The 17232-nt window shown below is 37.1% G+C and overlaps 1 protein-coding gene across 1 annotated transcript in view; it reads right to left on the bottom strand.

Moving 5' to 3' along the window:
• Window positions 1–17232, bottom strand: part of WRN (WRN RecQ like helicase) — a 199509-nt gene that overhangs the window by 32463 nt on the left and 149814 nt on the right. Inside the window, exons 25-29 of the mRNA XM_056116631.1 lie at window positions 16533–16674; window positions 4894–5064; window positions 4721–4815; window positions 4101–4182; window positions 3263–3336 (exon numbers count right to left, since the gene is read on the bottom strand). Of these exons, the coding sequence (XP_055972606.1) occupies window positions 3263–3336; window positions 4101–4182; window positions 4721–4815; window positions 4894–5064; window positions 16533–16674 (564 nt within the window). The remainder of the gene's footprint in view (window positions 1–3262; window positions 3337–4100; window positions 4183–4720; window positions 4816–4893; window positions 5065–16532; window positions 16675–17232) is intronic.

Below are 17232 nucleotides of genomic sequence, written 5' to 3' on the forward strand. Positions count from 1 at the left end.
CATACAAGTGGTTCTACATGGAAAGTATCATACTAAGTGAAATGAGTCAGAAAGAGAAGGACACAGAAAGATTGCATACATCTGTGGAATATAAAGTAAAAGAATAGGAGACTAACACCCAAGAATAGTTGAGATAAATACCAACTATAAGTACCAACAATAAGTTGAGGTAAGTACCAGGAGGTTCACTCCATGGCTTACAGGCCAGCCGCACATGCTCGCGCTTCACTTATGTTAAGAGTTTGGTCATGGACAAATACTGTCATGATCCAAAAAGTAGTAACTAGATTTGGACCCTGCTAGGGTTAGGAATGATTAATCTGGCCTGAGTGCTGTAGTCTGAGTCTGTGGCAAGATGTTCCCAGGAGAGCTGCCCTACAAGCCACAAAATGTTATCTTTTACTGAGTCCATACAAAAGTAACAAGTATTAAGATGTTATTCAGATGTTGATTTTTTGGACTAAGGAAAGGAGATAAGTGGTATTTTGCCCTGGCAGTCAGGAAGGGCTTTGGTATGCTTCTAAGGTGGTGTTTCCTTTGAACCTGGTGTGCCCTGGAAGGGCTTTCTTATGTTGATTTTGCTACCAGACTGGGCCCAGAGGGCAAATGAAGAAGAGACACAAGTAGGGGTGAGGAGACTAGAGAAGAGGAGGTTGAATCCAGAGAGCAGGGATGGAGGAATGAGGGGCAAGGAAGGAAGACTAGAGATTGAATAAATGGCAACTAATCATCAACCAGCATGGCCCTGGTTCTTCCTTCATCTGCCCATCGCCAACAGCTGTCCTGGTTTAGTCCATACACAGAAGCTCAAGGGCACCGTATGAGGGAGGTGAGAGAGAGCTGCCTCCAGACCTTGCGAACACACACCCTTTAGTGTGCTTAATTCTTACAAGGATTCACTCATGGGGTGAATTATTCACAATTTTCTCCAAAACCTGGGGGACAAGGCAACAGTACCATGGGTAGGGCACCTGTCTGGCACCAGAAACAATCACTGAGCATAGAGCCAGAGTAATCCCTGGACACCACGGGTATGGACTAAAATCAAAACTATTTCTGGAGCTCTATACTAGTATGCCATCTGCAAAATGGTACTTTAAAATATTTTTCAAAGAAACTTTAGTATCATTTATACTGACAAAATTCTGGATAACATACCAGTGAAGGAGAAATTTATGTGGAAAACACCTTAAATGTTATGCCTATAAATCCTGATTTAAGTACAGAGAATTTCAAAATAAATATAATGAGTATCACCAGAGATAACTGGAAATATTTTAACCATGAAACAACAGACTGTCATGTATTATTAAAGACCTTCCATAATTCTAAACAGTCTTCACACACAAGTCAATTATTCAACTTAAAAGAGCGATCTGTGTATTACCTTTATTCCTTACCAAAGTTAATCTACCATTTTATATTGCCATAGACTCTTATAAAGCAAAAATATATATTTCATACATAATTAGTATTTAGACGTTAAAAATCTACAATACTATTTGAAAGCCAACTCAGCTATTAGTTGTTGCTCTTAAATGAATAAACTTCTTAACCCTTGGTCTCTTCAATAGCAAAATGGCAGTAAATAATAGTTAATTACAGATAAATAGGTTATTTGTAAAATGCTTACTATTTGGCATAAAGTCAGGTGGACAAAAATACCCAATAGTTACGTTAGCAAAGTAACGTTAATACTATTATTTTATACAACTGCTTTAATAATTTTAACACTGAAAGCTCGTGCTTTTGCTTTTGTTTCCTATTTTATTTCTTCCTTACCAGGGATTCCCTGACAGTGGGGATGACAGGATCACTCTAGCACATGTAGAGGCATGTGTAAACCCAGAGCCACACTTGCCCTGAGCAGTTTTTAAAGCCACTGAGCCAGGAGACTAAAGAGATAGTGCAGGGGCTAAAGCTCTTACTTTTCAAGCAGTTAACCCTGGTTCAATCCCGGCACCACACTACCAGGAATATGACTCCTAAGCACAGTCAGAAAAAGTCCCTAAGCACTGCTGGATATAGCCACAAACCTCAAATGTAAAGAAATAAAGTCACAGAACCACCTTCTTTTTTTTTTATTTTAAATTCTTTTTTAAATTTTAAAAAAGAATTTAAATTTTTTAAATTTTTTGAATTTTTTTTATTTTAAATTCTTAAATTTTTATTAGTGAGACACCAAGGGCTGGAGCGATAGCACAGCGGGTAGGGCGTTTGCCTTGCACGCAGCCAACATGGCCGACCCGAGTTCGATTCCTCCGCCCCTCTCGGAGAGCCCGGCAAGCTACTGAGCGTATTGGATATGCCAGACACAGTAACAACAAAGTCTCCAATGGAGACGTTACTGGGCCCGCTCGAGCAAATCGATGATCAACGGGAGGGCCTTTACTTTACTTACTTTACTTTAGTGAGACACCATGAGGTACAGTTGTAGACTTATAAATTTTTGTGCTTGGGTTTCAATTATACAATGACCTTCTTGAACCTTCCAGGCAATGCTCAGGGAGTCTGGGGCTACACCTCCCAGTCCTAGTCAGCCTACAGATGGTTTAACACTGGGGCCCACGGATGCAGCACTGGCCCAGTGGCAATGGCTGGTTGCCAGGGCCACCTCACAGAGCCTGGGCGCTTCCAGAGCTACACAGGGGTCCATGCATTGCCAGCAACAGAACCAGAGTCCCTGAGCATGCTCTGACCCCTGTGCTCTCTCTCCAACCCCCAGACCCCTTTCTTTTAAAGGGTACTTAACAGCAAAGCTGTTTAGATGGCCTCAATGCATGTGGGCAGCATTAGGGTTTGAACCAAAGGACCTGCACTTGCTGGTAAGTGTTTTAAGCCACTGTGACATCTCCCAGGCTATTTCTGTTTTTCACTGAGCTAACACTGGTTTATGAGACATGTTTTCAAGTGTACAATTTCACACCTCTTCAAAATGTATGTTACCACAGCACACCCACCTCCACCTCCCAAGTGCCAAAACCCAAGTTGATTCGGCCCCTCCCCATTTTAGTCCCCCACTTTCCTCCTCTTAGGCAACCTCATTTCTTCCACCAGTCTTGAAGGATTTGCTTCCACTGGGCTTTGTCTACTCCCCTGCCTTGTTTCTTTATGAGTGAAATCATTTGATAAATGTTTAGAAACTCAAACTTCAACCTTCATTTCTTTACGTCAATGAAATGGCCCAACAACTTTTAAGAATTTTTAGAAAAGGAGAAAAAAAAAGATAAAGTATAGAAAATTAAAATATTGAACTCTGTACCTTTTTTTAGGACTGTTTTTCCCAGGAGACATCTTATCAACTGTTTTGTAAGAATAAACCTTCTCCAAGTTAGACTGTTTTTAAACATACAAAAAGACAATATGATATAAAAGCTGACATGTATTTTCTTCTGACTTAACCAAATCAAGTAAATCACCTGGCAATAAGCTCTTAAATAACTGATTTCTAGTATTTTAAAGGTCATTAGAAACGTAACCCAATGTAATATCCCTTCCAAATCTATAGAGAATATATGACTGTAAGAATGCACTGAGACAACAAAAGCCAAAGTTAAAATGATTCAATTATTTTCTGCATACTTTAATAAAGCAGAAAAAAAGTTCACAAGAAAATTTAATTCAACACATTTGCCCTTTACCCCACTATTCTAGTCAGCCTGTGGGTAATATTTTAATCTACAATAGTTAATAAAGATGGCAATGCAAAGTATTAGTGTCTGTGTATGCATACATTTGTTTATTGTGTGTGTGCACATATAAAACAGGCACACACATACATATAACTTTCATGAAAACAGCAATTGGGCATATTTTTCTTATCAACTATAAAGGTTATAACATGCAAACCAAATAGTTTTTAATAAATTCTTAAAGAATATTAATAAGTTACCTTCTCAAATACTTCTGTTCTATTAACCCCAGAAATTATGCACTGCAAACTTAATGCCATCCTATCACTTTTTCCTCTAAATTTTGTTTTGCTATCTATAGAATTTTCCTCTTTAACTGAAGGGAAATTATAATCTAATAATTTTAAACAGGAACTGCATCAATAAAGAATAAAATAAATAAGAACTGTCCCTTTAATAAAAACATACCTTCCTCTCTGCACTTAATTCAATTGGTTCTTGTCTAGAGAAATACTGTTGACTGCGACTGCCTGAAGACACAGTTTTAGAACTGAAAAACAATAAAATTAAATTATCTCAAATGTTAAAATGCAATTATGTACTTCATGAATCATCATACCTATGCTCTCACAGAGGCAGCGGAGATTAAATTATTCTTTTAGAACTCTTGATTTTTTAAAATGAAACAAAATTTTCCCCAGGAAAAACTTTGGAAAGTTTAAGTTAAAAGATTAATAAAAGATCTATAATATATATGAAGGCATTAATAACGAGTAATAAGTTATTCCCTTCCCACCATTTCTTTTCCATATAAGGACGAAATGGTGTGAGGAAGAAATGTGGTATGGTAATCAACAATGCTCTCTTTGCTGTATCCTAGGTCAGTGAGAAAGTCACTTTCTAAATACTCTACTCAACCACCTGCTATTAAAGAAGAAAGTGTTCTAGAATTTATCTTTCTCCCACTGATCCCTAGTCCAAATGGATGAAAGAGGAGTTCAAACAAATCTTTTGACACATTTTACCTATGTAGTACCTACAATTTGCATAAACAAAATCATTTAAACAAAAAATATATAAAAAAGAACCTTTGTAGATGCCTCGATGAACATAATTCTTCATTAGTTTGAAGGATAAGTTTCCGAGCAGACTCGGCATTGGCTTTATCAAGCCAATTTCTACCCTAATGAATGAACACAAAGAGAAATCTTTTAAAACATTGCAAGAAAAGTTAAACCACACAGGTAGACTTCTACATTACCTTTTTTGTAAGTTTGTAAATCTTCACAAATTTGTTGTGTCCAGAAGCCTCTATCAAGAATCCCTCAATAACGAGCTGATAAGATAAAGCCTTCCACCAACTCTCCGTTTGATCTTTGCCAATGCCAAAAAAACTGTGCTTGCGATATCTTTCTTCAAGACGTTGGGAATACTAAAATTAGGAAGAAAAATCAGCATCTAAAAATGCTTATGTCCACTCTCTCCACTGCTGTTCAATATAGTACTGGAAGTACTTGCAATAGCGATTAGACAAAAAAAAAATATTAAGGGCATCCAGGTAGGAAAGGAAGAAATCAAGCTCTCACTATTCACAGATGATATGATACTATACTTAGAGAACCCTAAAATCGCTACCAAGAAACTCCTAGAAACAATAGACTTGTATAGTAAAGTTGCAGGCTATAAAATCAATACCCAAAAGTCCATGGCTTTCCTATGTGCAAATAGTGAAAGAGAAGAAAGTGTCATGAAGAAAACAATCCTGTTCACAATTGTGCCCCAGAAAATCAAGTACCTAGGAATCAGCTTGATTAAGGAAGTAAAGGACCTGTACAAAGAAAACTACAAAATGCTACTTCAGGAAATAAAAGAGGACACCAGGAAATGGAAAAATATCTCCTGTTCATGGATCAGGAGAAATAACATTGTCAAAATGGCAATACTTCTCAAACCACTGTACAAATTCAATGTGATTCCTATTACGATACCCATGACATTCTTCAAAGAAATGGAGCAAACACTCCTGAAATTTATATGAACAATAAGCCCCCACAAATAGCTAAAGCAATTCTGGGGAAAAAGAAAAAGGGAGGAATCAATCTCCCTAACTTCAAACTCTACTACAAAGCAGTAATAATTAAAACAGCATGGTACTGGAACAAAGGCAGAGCTGCAGAGCAATGGAACAAGGTGGAATATACTGACATCTCCCCCCAAGCATATGATAATCTAATCTTTGATAAGGGGGCAAGAAATGTGAAGTGGAGTAAGGAAAGCCTCTTTAACAAATGGTGCTGGCAAAACTGGACAGCTACATGCAAAAAAGAGGGCTCAGATCTGTCCCTAACACTAAGTACAAACGTAAGATCAAAATGGATTAAAGACCTCAGCATCAGACCGGAATCCACAAGGTACATTGAAGACAAAGTTGGCAAAACCCTCCATGACATTGAAGCTACTTGAAAGATGTTACGCCACACAAGCAAGTGAAAACAGAGACAGACAAATGGGACTATCTTAAACTAAGAAGCTTCTGCACCTCCAAAGAAACAGTGACCAAAATGCAAAGACAGTCTACAGAATGGGAAAGGATATTCTCCAAATACACATCTGACAAGGGGTTGATATCAAGGATATACAAGGTACTGGTTGAACTCCACAAGAAGAAAACATCCAACCCCATAAAAAAATGGGGCAACAAAATGAACAGAAGCTTTCTCAAAGAAGAAATCCAAATGGCTAAAAGGCACATGAGAAAATGCTCTACATCATTAATCATCAGGGAGATGCAGATCAAAACAATGAGATATCATCTCACACCACAGAGACTGGCCCACATCCAAAAGACCAAAAGAAATCGGTGTTGGCGTGGATGTGGCGAGAAAGGGACTCTCCTTCACTGCTGATGAGAAAGCGACTGGTTCAGCCCTTTTGGAAAACAGTATGGACGATCCTCAAAACATTAGAAATTGAGCTCCCATTTGACCCAGCAATACCACTCCTGGGAATATATCCCAGAGAGGCAAAAAAGTATAGTCGAAGTGACATCTGCACTTGTTTGTTCATTGCAGCACTCTTTACAATAGCTAGAATCTGGGAAAAACCTGAGTACCCGAAAACAGATGACTGGTTAAAGAAACTTTGGTACATCTACACAATGGAGTACTATGCAGCTGTTAGAAATGACGAAGTCATGAAATTCATATACAAGTGGTACTACATGGAAAGTATCATGCTAAGCGAAATGAGTCAGAAAGAAAGGGATAGACATAGAAAGATTGCATTCATCTGGGGAACATAAAGTAACAAAATAGGAGACTAACATCCTAGAATAGCCGGGGTAAGTACCAGGAGGATTACTCCATGGCTTTGAGGACAGCCGCACACGCTAGGGGAAAAGGCAGCTCAGATAGAGAAGGGAGAACCAAATAAAGGGTGTTGGGAGGTTCCTCTCAGGATGGGAAATGCGTGATGAGAGTAGACTATACACTGAACATGATTGGCACTCAATGTCTCTTTTGCGAACCACAGCACTCAAAAGGAGAAAGATAACAAAAGGGAATGCCCTGCCACAGAGGTAGGGTGGAATGAGGTGGTGGGGGATGGAGGGATACTGGGACTGGTGGTGGTGAAGAATGGGCACTGGTAGAGGGATGGGTATTCGATCACTGTATAACTGAAACCCAAGCACAAAAATTTGTATGTCTACAACTGTACCTCATGGTGTTTCACTAATAAAAATTTAAGAAAAAAATGCTTATTTAATTCAACATTTTAAGCAAAATAAAAAATATTATTCATTAATGCTTTAGACTTAAAACTAAATTTTGTAATTTCACTTGAGTTCTCTGTGTGTGTGTGTGTGTGTGTGTGTGCTGTGTACACTCGTGTGCGTGTGCTAAGAGGCTACTCTGACTCAAAGCTCACAAGTCAACTCTGCTGGCAGTGCTCAGGGAATCATGAGGTGCCAGAAATGAAACCTAGGGCAGCACACCAGCAAGACCAGCAAAACAATTACTCTACCATGGAGTAATATCCCTGGACTCTAAATTTCAGTTTTTTGGTTTTTTTATTTTCTTTTTGGGTCACACCGGGCGATGCATAGGGGTTACTTCTGGCTCTGCACTTAGAAATCACCCCTAGTGGTACTTGGGGGGACCATATGGGATGCTGGGAATCGAACCCAGTTGGCTGCATGCAAGGCAAATGCCCTACCCGCTGTGCTATCACTTCAGCCCCTAAATTCCAGTTTTAACTATGAAAAATTTAGAGTCATCTTGCCAACTCTGAATACTGTAACAAATATATTTGTAATCAAAACAATGTTCCTCTTATCTCTTAAATAATAGCAGAAAATTTCACATAATTCACAGGCTGGGCTTGGGGAGATATATATATATATATTTTGTTTGTTTGTTTATAGTATCACCCAGATGTGCTCAGGTATTCCTCCTACTGTCTCTTCACTCAGGAATTACTCCTGGTAATTCCCAGGGGACCATATGGGATACTGGGGATCAAACCCAGGTCAACCACATACAAGGCAAGAACCCTAAATACTGAACTTTCCCTCCGGTTCCCTAATATCTCATCTTTGATATTTAGACATTTTATTAACACACACACACACACACACATACACACACACAACTGCCTTGTTTAGTTAGTGGGTATTTTTTTTTTCTGGTTTTGGAGGTAGTGGGTGCTACTCCTGGCTTAGTGCTTAGAGCACATAGAGACCATTCTCATGTGGCACTAGAGATGAAACACATACAAAGCTATTCCCTGATCCTTGGAAGTGATGGTTACCAATTACAGCTTAGGAAGAAGCACAGGTGTTAAGTGTACGATCCACTAACTGAAAATCAGGGAGAGTAGGACAACTGGGTTTCCAGTGCAAGGCTCTTTTTCCTGTATTTCTGTTCGCGATATGTTAGAAGATTTATGCATTCATTTCTGAGTTACCTGCTGCACTGAGAAATATGAGGAAAAGCAGGTCCATGAAAAACTGAGGATTTGGTAGGGAGGAGGGATGTGGAATTGGGCCAGAGGGAGGATGTGGATTTGGGCCAGGTAGGATGCCAGGCTGGGCTCATACTTCTGGTAGACTCAGGACCAAATGGAGTGCCAGGGAATTAATGAACAAGGGCCAGTCACGGGGCACGGAAAGCACATACCAAGGCACTATCTCTCCAGCCCCAAAACTGACGAAATAAATAAACTTTTTTCTAAATGATGAGAGGATTCCTACGGAAGACCCTCCATAGCCTTCAAGGTTTAGAAATGTTGAGAAAGCCAGCCCACTGAAGGTATTCTCTTGCCCTTAACGGAGATGACCTTCTCCAGGTTCACTCTATAGTTTTCATATATTTGCCCTCATGCTACAAGTTTTACCTATTCTACACATTTAAATTCTATTTTCAGTGTTTGGTGTCTGTTTTCATTTGGGTGCTGAGGCCTCACCAAGCAGTACTCTTGGTTCTTATATTCTGGGTTTACTCTTGGCTCTTGTATTCTGGGCTGACTCTTGGCTCTATTCTCTTGGATCACTCCTGGAAGGGCTGAGGGGAACATATGTTGTGCTGCAGATCAAAGCTCAAAGTGTGGTAAGCAGTATACAATGCAAGCAACTTAACCCCTGTATACTCTCTCTAGCACCAAAATTCTACTTTTAAACATACAGAATTAGACCAACATAGGATTTTATGAAAAACTGCAGATTCCAAATCAAATATCATTCTAGTTTCTACCTGCTATGACTCCTAATAGAATCTTGGAAGTTACAAACACTATTTCTTAAATACACTTTCGGCTACAGTTCTGGATAAGATTAAGCTCCATTCATCAAGTAGGGTGAAGACAAAGTGAAACCTCTACTATTTTTGCAGTTATAAATAACTATAGAGGTGTCTGCTTTCTTTGAGACTTGGTAGCAAAGAACCCACCATACAACCACTAGCTTCCTTGTTATCAAGAGTCGCATCCAGTTTGTAAACAGATTCAAACAAGGCGGTTACCAAAGCAGGCAGAAGCAGATCTTCATAACCGCTCCAGCTCTCTAGTCAGAGAGTTTGGCCTCAGGAGCTATAATGGCAACTTTCAAACTGCCAAACAGCTTCTTGTTCACAGAAGAGTCTGTGGCACCCATGGGGAACTAACATGCAGTGCTGTCTCAGCTAGTTAATTTCTTTGTTTAAATCACATAAAGTAACTTGAGGCTTTCTAATATAAATGGTATACATTAGGATTACATTGATGTTTTTAAAAAAATTCATTCCTTGAATCTATCACAAGGTACTACATATAACATATAACATCTAAAGGTTACCAAGTGGTATATCAAGAGATTACTAAACTTTCCAATATTAAATTTTTAGTAACACACACAACCTTAATGTAAGTCAATTATTTCTACATTCTATTATGCAATAATAAAGGTATAAGTGTTAGTATATACAAAAGAATGTATCAAATGAATTTCGGCAGACAGCCTGCAAGCAACCCTCTGTCTGAGAGCCAGGAGACAGCTGAAGGACACAGTGCTCTTCATGAGGAAAGCCCCACAGGATCGTGCCCTGAAGAGACAGTGGACAAATCCCCCCCCAAAAACAAATAAAGAATACTGGTTTTATTTAAGTGTTGAGAATGCTGTGGCTGCTTTGTTCTTTTGGAATGCTGAATATGTGAATGAAAGCGAAATAGCCAATATAAAGTAAAATTCTCACACAAAAACATTTAGGCTGAAGTGAAATTAAATCAGAAGAATGTGCAGCAGTGCCTCAATAGAGGGCTTAGATTAAAGAAAGAGAAACACCCAGGTACAAAATACCTTCCCCTTCTGATCAGTACTACTCTGTGGCTAACTGGCTTTTGGATGATTTGGTTAGAAAGACTAAAATTAAAGAATGCAAAATTTCAGAGATAGAAGGAACATTCAGCTTTTTTCATCTATATAGTAATTCTGACTCCTACAAATGATCAGAGGTTAAACGATGTCAAATAGCAATCTAGGCCTGGAATACAAGTCTCCAATTAGTTTAAATCTTTTATTATCCTACCACACATAAACACACATATACACACACCAGTATATAGTATAAAATACACCTACACGCACATACATATAGACATACACAGATGTGATGACTATAGTGCTGTTAAAATACATAGAACCAATCTACAGAATGATCCAACTCTGGAAAAGTTACTAATGTGTGCTTCTATTTCCTCACCTGCCAAACAAGGAGAAGACTTTCTGTCTTTTAGGGATGTTGTCAAGACTGAATATCAGCTTAGGCCCCAACATTAACTCATATTAGTTTACAGATGATTCTTTAATTCAATCTGTATTTCTTAATGTAAAAGCAAAATCCATGACTTATTTACTCTGCAACTTATAATAACATTAGCCTATATAGAGATAATAGCAAAATATCTGCCTGGGACTTACCTTTGTTATAGCAAATTCTACTGCTTGCAAACTACTAATACCAAAGGTATTCAATTACCTGACAAGCACTTAATAATAATCTGAACACTAGAAATTTACTTCCCTGATCTTTCCTTTAGTAAGCCAAAGAAAACCTAAAGGAAATGAACATATTTACTAGGATGAAGCAATGAGATTTCTTTGTTAAATAAAGAGTAACTTTCCCTTCTCTCATGATCAATAATTATTGTGATACCATGTACTGTGTTAAAAAATTTACAATGCCTTGTTTCCATGGCAATCACTATAACATAGAATGAAATAGCTCAGCTCTTTGATACTAAGCATTTCTGTTTTTTAGAAATAGTATTCCTTTTCAGCTAGAAATCCAGTCAATCAATTTAACATTAAAAAAAAAAACCCAGAATACATCATTGTCAACAACAAATGTCTAATGACTTCTCATTCTGAGTAAAATATCTCTATTAATTGCTTAACACCTAGTTAACTAGTTAACTTTCTAAGTTAACCTCCCAATGGAGCAGAACTCCATTGTTCTAATAAAGCTTAGAGGCTGATAAAGCTGTTATGAAAGAAGATTTGATCATTATTTTATGAAGGAGGACCCAATTTCATACACTAATATCTTATGAATTAATCACAAGCCTTTATTCTAGCATCTCTAGATCTTTCAATCTGACAGGTAAAAAAAAAATCAAATTGCATATAAAGAGCCTAAGTAGAAAATGCATGGAACAAGTTGACAGGAATGCTGCTTGCTTATCCTAATTCTAGTATGTAAGAATATTCCCTGGGGAAAGTCATTAAATTTTCTGGGACTTGTATTAGCCACTGTGAAATAAGGTGGTTGGTTCAATAGTCTGTTTGGCGAAAGAGTTTGTACCTCTATGGAATTAAGTCTCAAGAAGAAAAATTATCACCTCACTCTTTTGCTTTAAAAACCAAGCTGGATGTAGCCAAGGATAAAGCTCAGTAGTTTATAGGCCTCATATGTATGGTCTAAAGATCATTTCCTGGTGCCTCCAAAATATCAGGTTAGAAAAATAATGGGCATCAAATTGATATGTAAAGGAATAGATATATCTTCAACTTACTAACTGAAGATAAATTAGATTGAAGAAGGTGAAATGGCCATACATGATCCAAAGTAGCAATTTCTAATAAAATATCTGTTCATCAGTATTTGAAAGAGAAAACTTTTAAAAATGTGCAGCTCATCTAAATATACTACTTTAAAATTTATAAAGTCTTGTAGTCATTCTTTCTGTTAAACAGTCCCCTCATTCTTCTCTCCTCATTTTAATTTTGAGTGGCCAAATCTACCATATTGTCCAAAAAACAGAAGTGATACTACACAAGACTTCCCTGATTTCCTAGCTATTAACAATCTCTCTTCAGAACTTGAGAATAGTTTATATATGTTTATAATTTTTGTACGGCACTTATTTCTTCCCAAGTAACACCTCCCTTACCAGCTAAGTCTCATCTATTTCAGCTTTCAATTATCCCTGAAAAGAGGACAGTGTCTTACACAAAAACATATTTAGCGACTACTTTTTTACAAATTTAGGCCAAAGAAACAGTACAGGGAGGTAGGTGTCAATCTAGCATGCACGTACCCAAGCCAGGCTTGCTCCATGGCACACGGACACCTCAGCTTTGTCAGGTGATCAAGCATCTCTGGGATACCCTGCTGACCCTGTGCCTCCTGAGCACTGCTTGGAAGGCAGCCCCCCACCATCCAACCACATAAAAAATAAGTAATAAACTCTAACTCAAGAAGCTTTAAATCCTTATATTTCTAAAGTCCAAAATAAGTCCATAGTTTCTGTTCAAATGTTTTTACCGAATGTTTTTTAACACTTCCCCAAAAAGCTACAAACCAAAAAGCTCACAGCTGACACTTAAGGCCTTACAAAAGTTATTATGAAGTACTTGTTCTACAATACAAAACAGATCCAAAAAAAGGAGTAAAACTTCCTATGAGTATTTTTCAATCAAATGATAATATGTCTAGAAAATTAAATGGAGAACCCTCTCCTTTAGCTTGAATATTTTAAGGGATTTTGTATACTGGACTAAACCCAAAGCATCTTTTACCAAAGGGTTAAAATTCTACAACCACAATAAGGGTCAACATCTTGATGTGATCAGAAAAGAAGCTTTACTATCTCCTGATTATGCAAAGTCATGACAATTTCTGCTTTCTAACCTATAAAATCAAGTTAATTGCCTATCTTGTTCACATAGGGTCTTTAAAAATTCTTCTGTGATGAGTCTTTACAACTAAAATAAAGTTCCTTAGACAACATTTCTATCTAATGTCAATCTAAATTTGTACTTCAAAAACAAATTCAAAACTCCATTAATAACCACCTGAAGGGGCTCTCTATCATCAATACTAATTAAAAATATCTTGTGTAAGCATCAGATATGCTGAAATTAAATGCATAAAAAATCTCTTAAAAAACTACAAGAGTTCCCTATTTATCTTACAGATTAAAATTATCTACAAGATATTAGTTTCTCAGAAATTAGTTCAGGTGGACAATTTAGTAAATTCCCAAAGAAATTACAATTATGTTTTAAATAATATCCCAGTAGATACTAAGATCACTGAATTGGGGGGGAGGAGAAACATGTCTCGTTTTCACTGAACCCAATGTCTATAAATTTTCATTAAGTGGTACTTTTAAAAAAGTTTTACACCTCTATCTAGCAAGGGTAGTATAAAATTTCACAAAGAAGAAACTTCTTAATTTGAGGACTCCCAGAAGAGATTGTCACTACAAGCAGTCTGACTGGTTTTCAAGTAATAAGTGAAACCTGATCCCTCCTGTGACCAGTTCAAGTTTGTCTAGAAGCCCACTTGCACTTATTTGTTGATACTGGATATTGCTAGTTTATAGCAAATTAAATAAGGATAATTTTTATAAATTATACATTCAACTCAGATTCACAGGTTTAAAAGATCACAAAGATAGAAGAAATGTTCACAGATCATAATCATATTTGAGACCTTTGAAATAAAAAAAATCCCTTAGAATAATAAAGGATAATACTTAAATAAATTATACTTTTAAGTGGGATACACTAGTTTTAAAGATCACAGAAATAGAAGAAATTTTCACAGATCTCAATTATATCTGAGATCTGTGAAATAAAAAACTATCCTCTGCAACTCAGAATCTTTATTTAAAAAAAATCACAGTAACACACAAAGCAGCTAAAAACAAGCTCCTTAGGCAATATTTCTATTATTAAATTTCTACTCAGACTTATTATTTAAAGACATAACTTCAAATTCCATTTAAATTCTCTAAAAATATTAGAACATCTAAAAAGTTAACAAGTTTCAATAAATTTCATTAAAATATTTCATAAACAATATCTACCTTTCTAAACAAAATACTCAGAAAATATTTATATGAAATGTGAGTATTCACAACTAAATGCTTATTTTAAAAATTCTACCTCAAAGTGAGAATCTTAACCTTAACCTTTAAGAACATTTGAAGCAAATATACCTATTAGCAAAGGATTCCATGCCCTATTTTTAATTCATTCAACTCATACCAATATATAATATTTGGCTGTACTTTACAAAAAACTTAAATGAGGAAGTACATATTCAGGGACCAGAGATCTAGGACAGATAGCAAAGTGCTATCTGCCTTGCACACAGTCAGTTCAATTCCCAGCATCACATATGGTCACCCAAGTGCTAGAGAAAGTGAACTCTAAATATGGAGCCAGGAGTAATCCCTGAGCACAGTCAGGTGTGAACCAAAAACCCAAAATACATGTCTGTTGGGGTTTTCCCCATCCCCTACAAAAAATATCGCTATAGAAAAACTGACTTTTTTTCCTTATTCAATCACCAGGAGCTCTGCTTACAAAGCTTTCATGTTTGAGTTTCAATCATACAATGATCAAACACCCATCCCTCCAGCAGTGCACATTTTCCATTATGTCCCCAGTATCCCTACCACTGCCTCCCCCCCACACCTCCCCCTGCCTCTATGGCAGACAGTTTCCCTCTTACTCTTACTCTTCTTATGGGCATTATGGTTTGATATACAGATACTGAGAGGTCATCATGTTTGGTCCTTTGTCTACTTTTAGCACACATCTCATCTGCCACCCTGAGTGATCCCTCCAACCATCACCGACTTAGAGATCTCTTCTCTATCCCAGCTGTCTTCTGTCCCAGATCATAAGGCAGGCTTCCAATTGTGAAACAATCTTCCTTGCTCTGTCTCTACCATCCTTGGGTATTGATCTCATATTATGGTATTTTATATTCCACAAATGAGTGCAATCGTTCTAGGTCTGTCCCTCTCTTTCTGAATCATTTCACTTAGCATGACACTCTCCATGACCATCCACTTACAAGCAAATTTCATGACTTCATCTTTCCTAACAGCTACAATAGTATTCCATTGTGTAGATGTACCAAAGTTTCTTTAAGCATTTCTTGGGCACTTGGGTTGTTTTCAGATTCTGGCTATTGTGAACAATGCTGCAATGAACATACAGGGGCAGATGTCATTTCTACTGTGCTTTTTTAGCACCATTGAGAGATATTCCCAAAAGTGGTATTGCAGGGTCATATAGTAGCTGAATTTCTACTTTTTTAAGGACTGTCCATATTGTTTTTCAGAAAGGCTGGACCAGTCAGCATTCCCACAGTGAAAGTGAGTCACTTTCTCCCGAGGTCCATGCCAGTACTGACTGTTCTTGCTCTTTTTTACATCTGCCAGTCTCTGTAGTATGAGATGATATCTCATTGTTGGAAAAACTCTGACTTTAAAGATCATGACTTATTCATATTTGTACCCACAACTCTGAGTGACAGACACCCCAGTCACTCAAAATAGTAGCTGAGCTGATTGTTCATTACTAAAGCAAAAATCTATTTTTATAGTTTAAAAAGACTTATAAGAAATGTTACAATAATAAAGAAAAAATACTTCAAATATTATTACGGAACTTATTCTCAAATAATCACTAAAATTAAAATTTTACAAAAAAACTACAAATAAATTTTATTGGACATAAATATTTGCATATCATCACTGAAATTAAAATTTTTGCTCAAAAGCTCATTATATTTCAGGGTACCAAAAAGTACAATTTTGTTCCACTTGATCCTCAACAATGAAAGTTAATTTTTAATTATCCTCAGAAAATCAGTCTGGGGATTCATTCATCCAACAGCAAAATAATAAGCTAATACAATGCTTCCAGATTGGAAGCATTCTGGGACTGGGCTGAATCCATTAGGAACATGGAAACAGAACTCCATATGAAGTACATACAGAATTTATCAAAAGCAATGAACACAGAGCTTAGCTGAAACTTAAGCTCTCTTTGCCTAGAGTTCTTCGGAAGTAAAACCAAAGCTATCATCATAATACAGCTAATCTTTGATTTATGGATATACTTACAGATCCTCGGAGAAACAAAATTGGAACCCCAATTCCAAATTTTTCTCCTAAAATGTTCACAGCAGATAATAACTGGAATGCTTGTGGACCAAAGTCCTGTAGAGTCTCCTCTGTATCATCAATTGCAAGGCAAGGATTTAATCTAAATAAAAACAATATATAAGAAGGATTTTTTATTTTTATTTTTTATTAAATCACTATGAGCTACAGTTACAAAACGTTCCTGTTTGAGTTTCAGTCATACAATGACCAAACACCCTTCCCTCCAGCAGTGTAAATTTTCTGCCACCAATGTCCCAAGTGTCCCTCCCCTCTCTGCCCCACTCCTCTCCCTGCCTCTATGGCAGACAATTTCCCTTTTATTCTCTCCCTACTTACAGGTATTATGGTCTGCAATACAGATAGTGAGAGGTCATCCTGTTTGGTCCTTTATCTACTTTCAGCACACATCTCCCATCCCGAGCTATCCCTCCAACCATCATTGACTCAGTGATCCCTTCTCTAAAGAAGGATTCTGAGTCCAAGCACCAAGCTTCAGAAACAACTGAATAGTTATTTTTAGTCTTTGTGATATTTGCCAGTCTCACTGGTGTGCGGTGATATCTTGCATGGATTTGTATTTCCCTTATACGTGATGTAGAGCATTATTTTATATACCACTTGGCTATCCGTGTCTTTTTTTGAGGAAGATTCTGTTCCA

This window comes from Sorex fumeus, unplaced genomic scaffold (assembly GCF_029834395.1).
Source record: "Sorex fumeus unplaced genomic scaffold, SorFum_2.1 ptg000033l, whole genome shotgun sequence".
Taxonomy (NCBI): Eukaryota; Metazoa; Chordata; class Mammalia; order Eulipotyphla; family Soricidae; genus Sorex; species Sorex fumeus.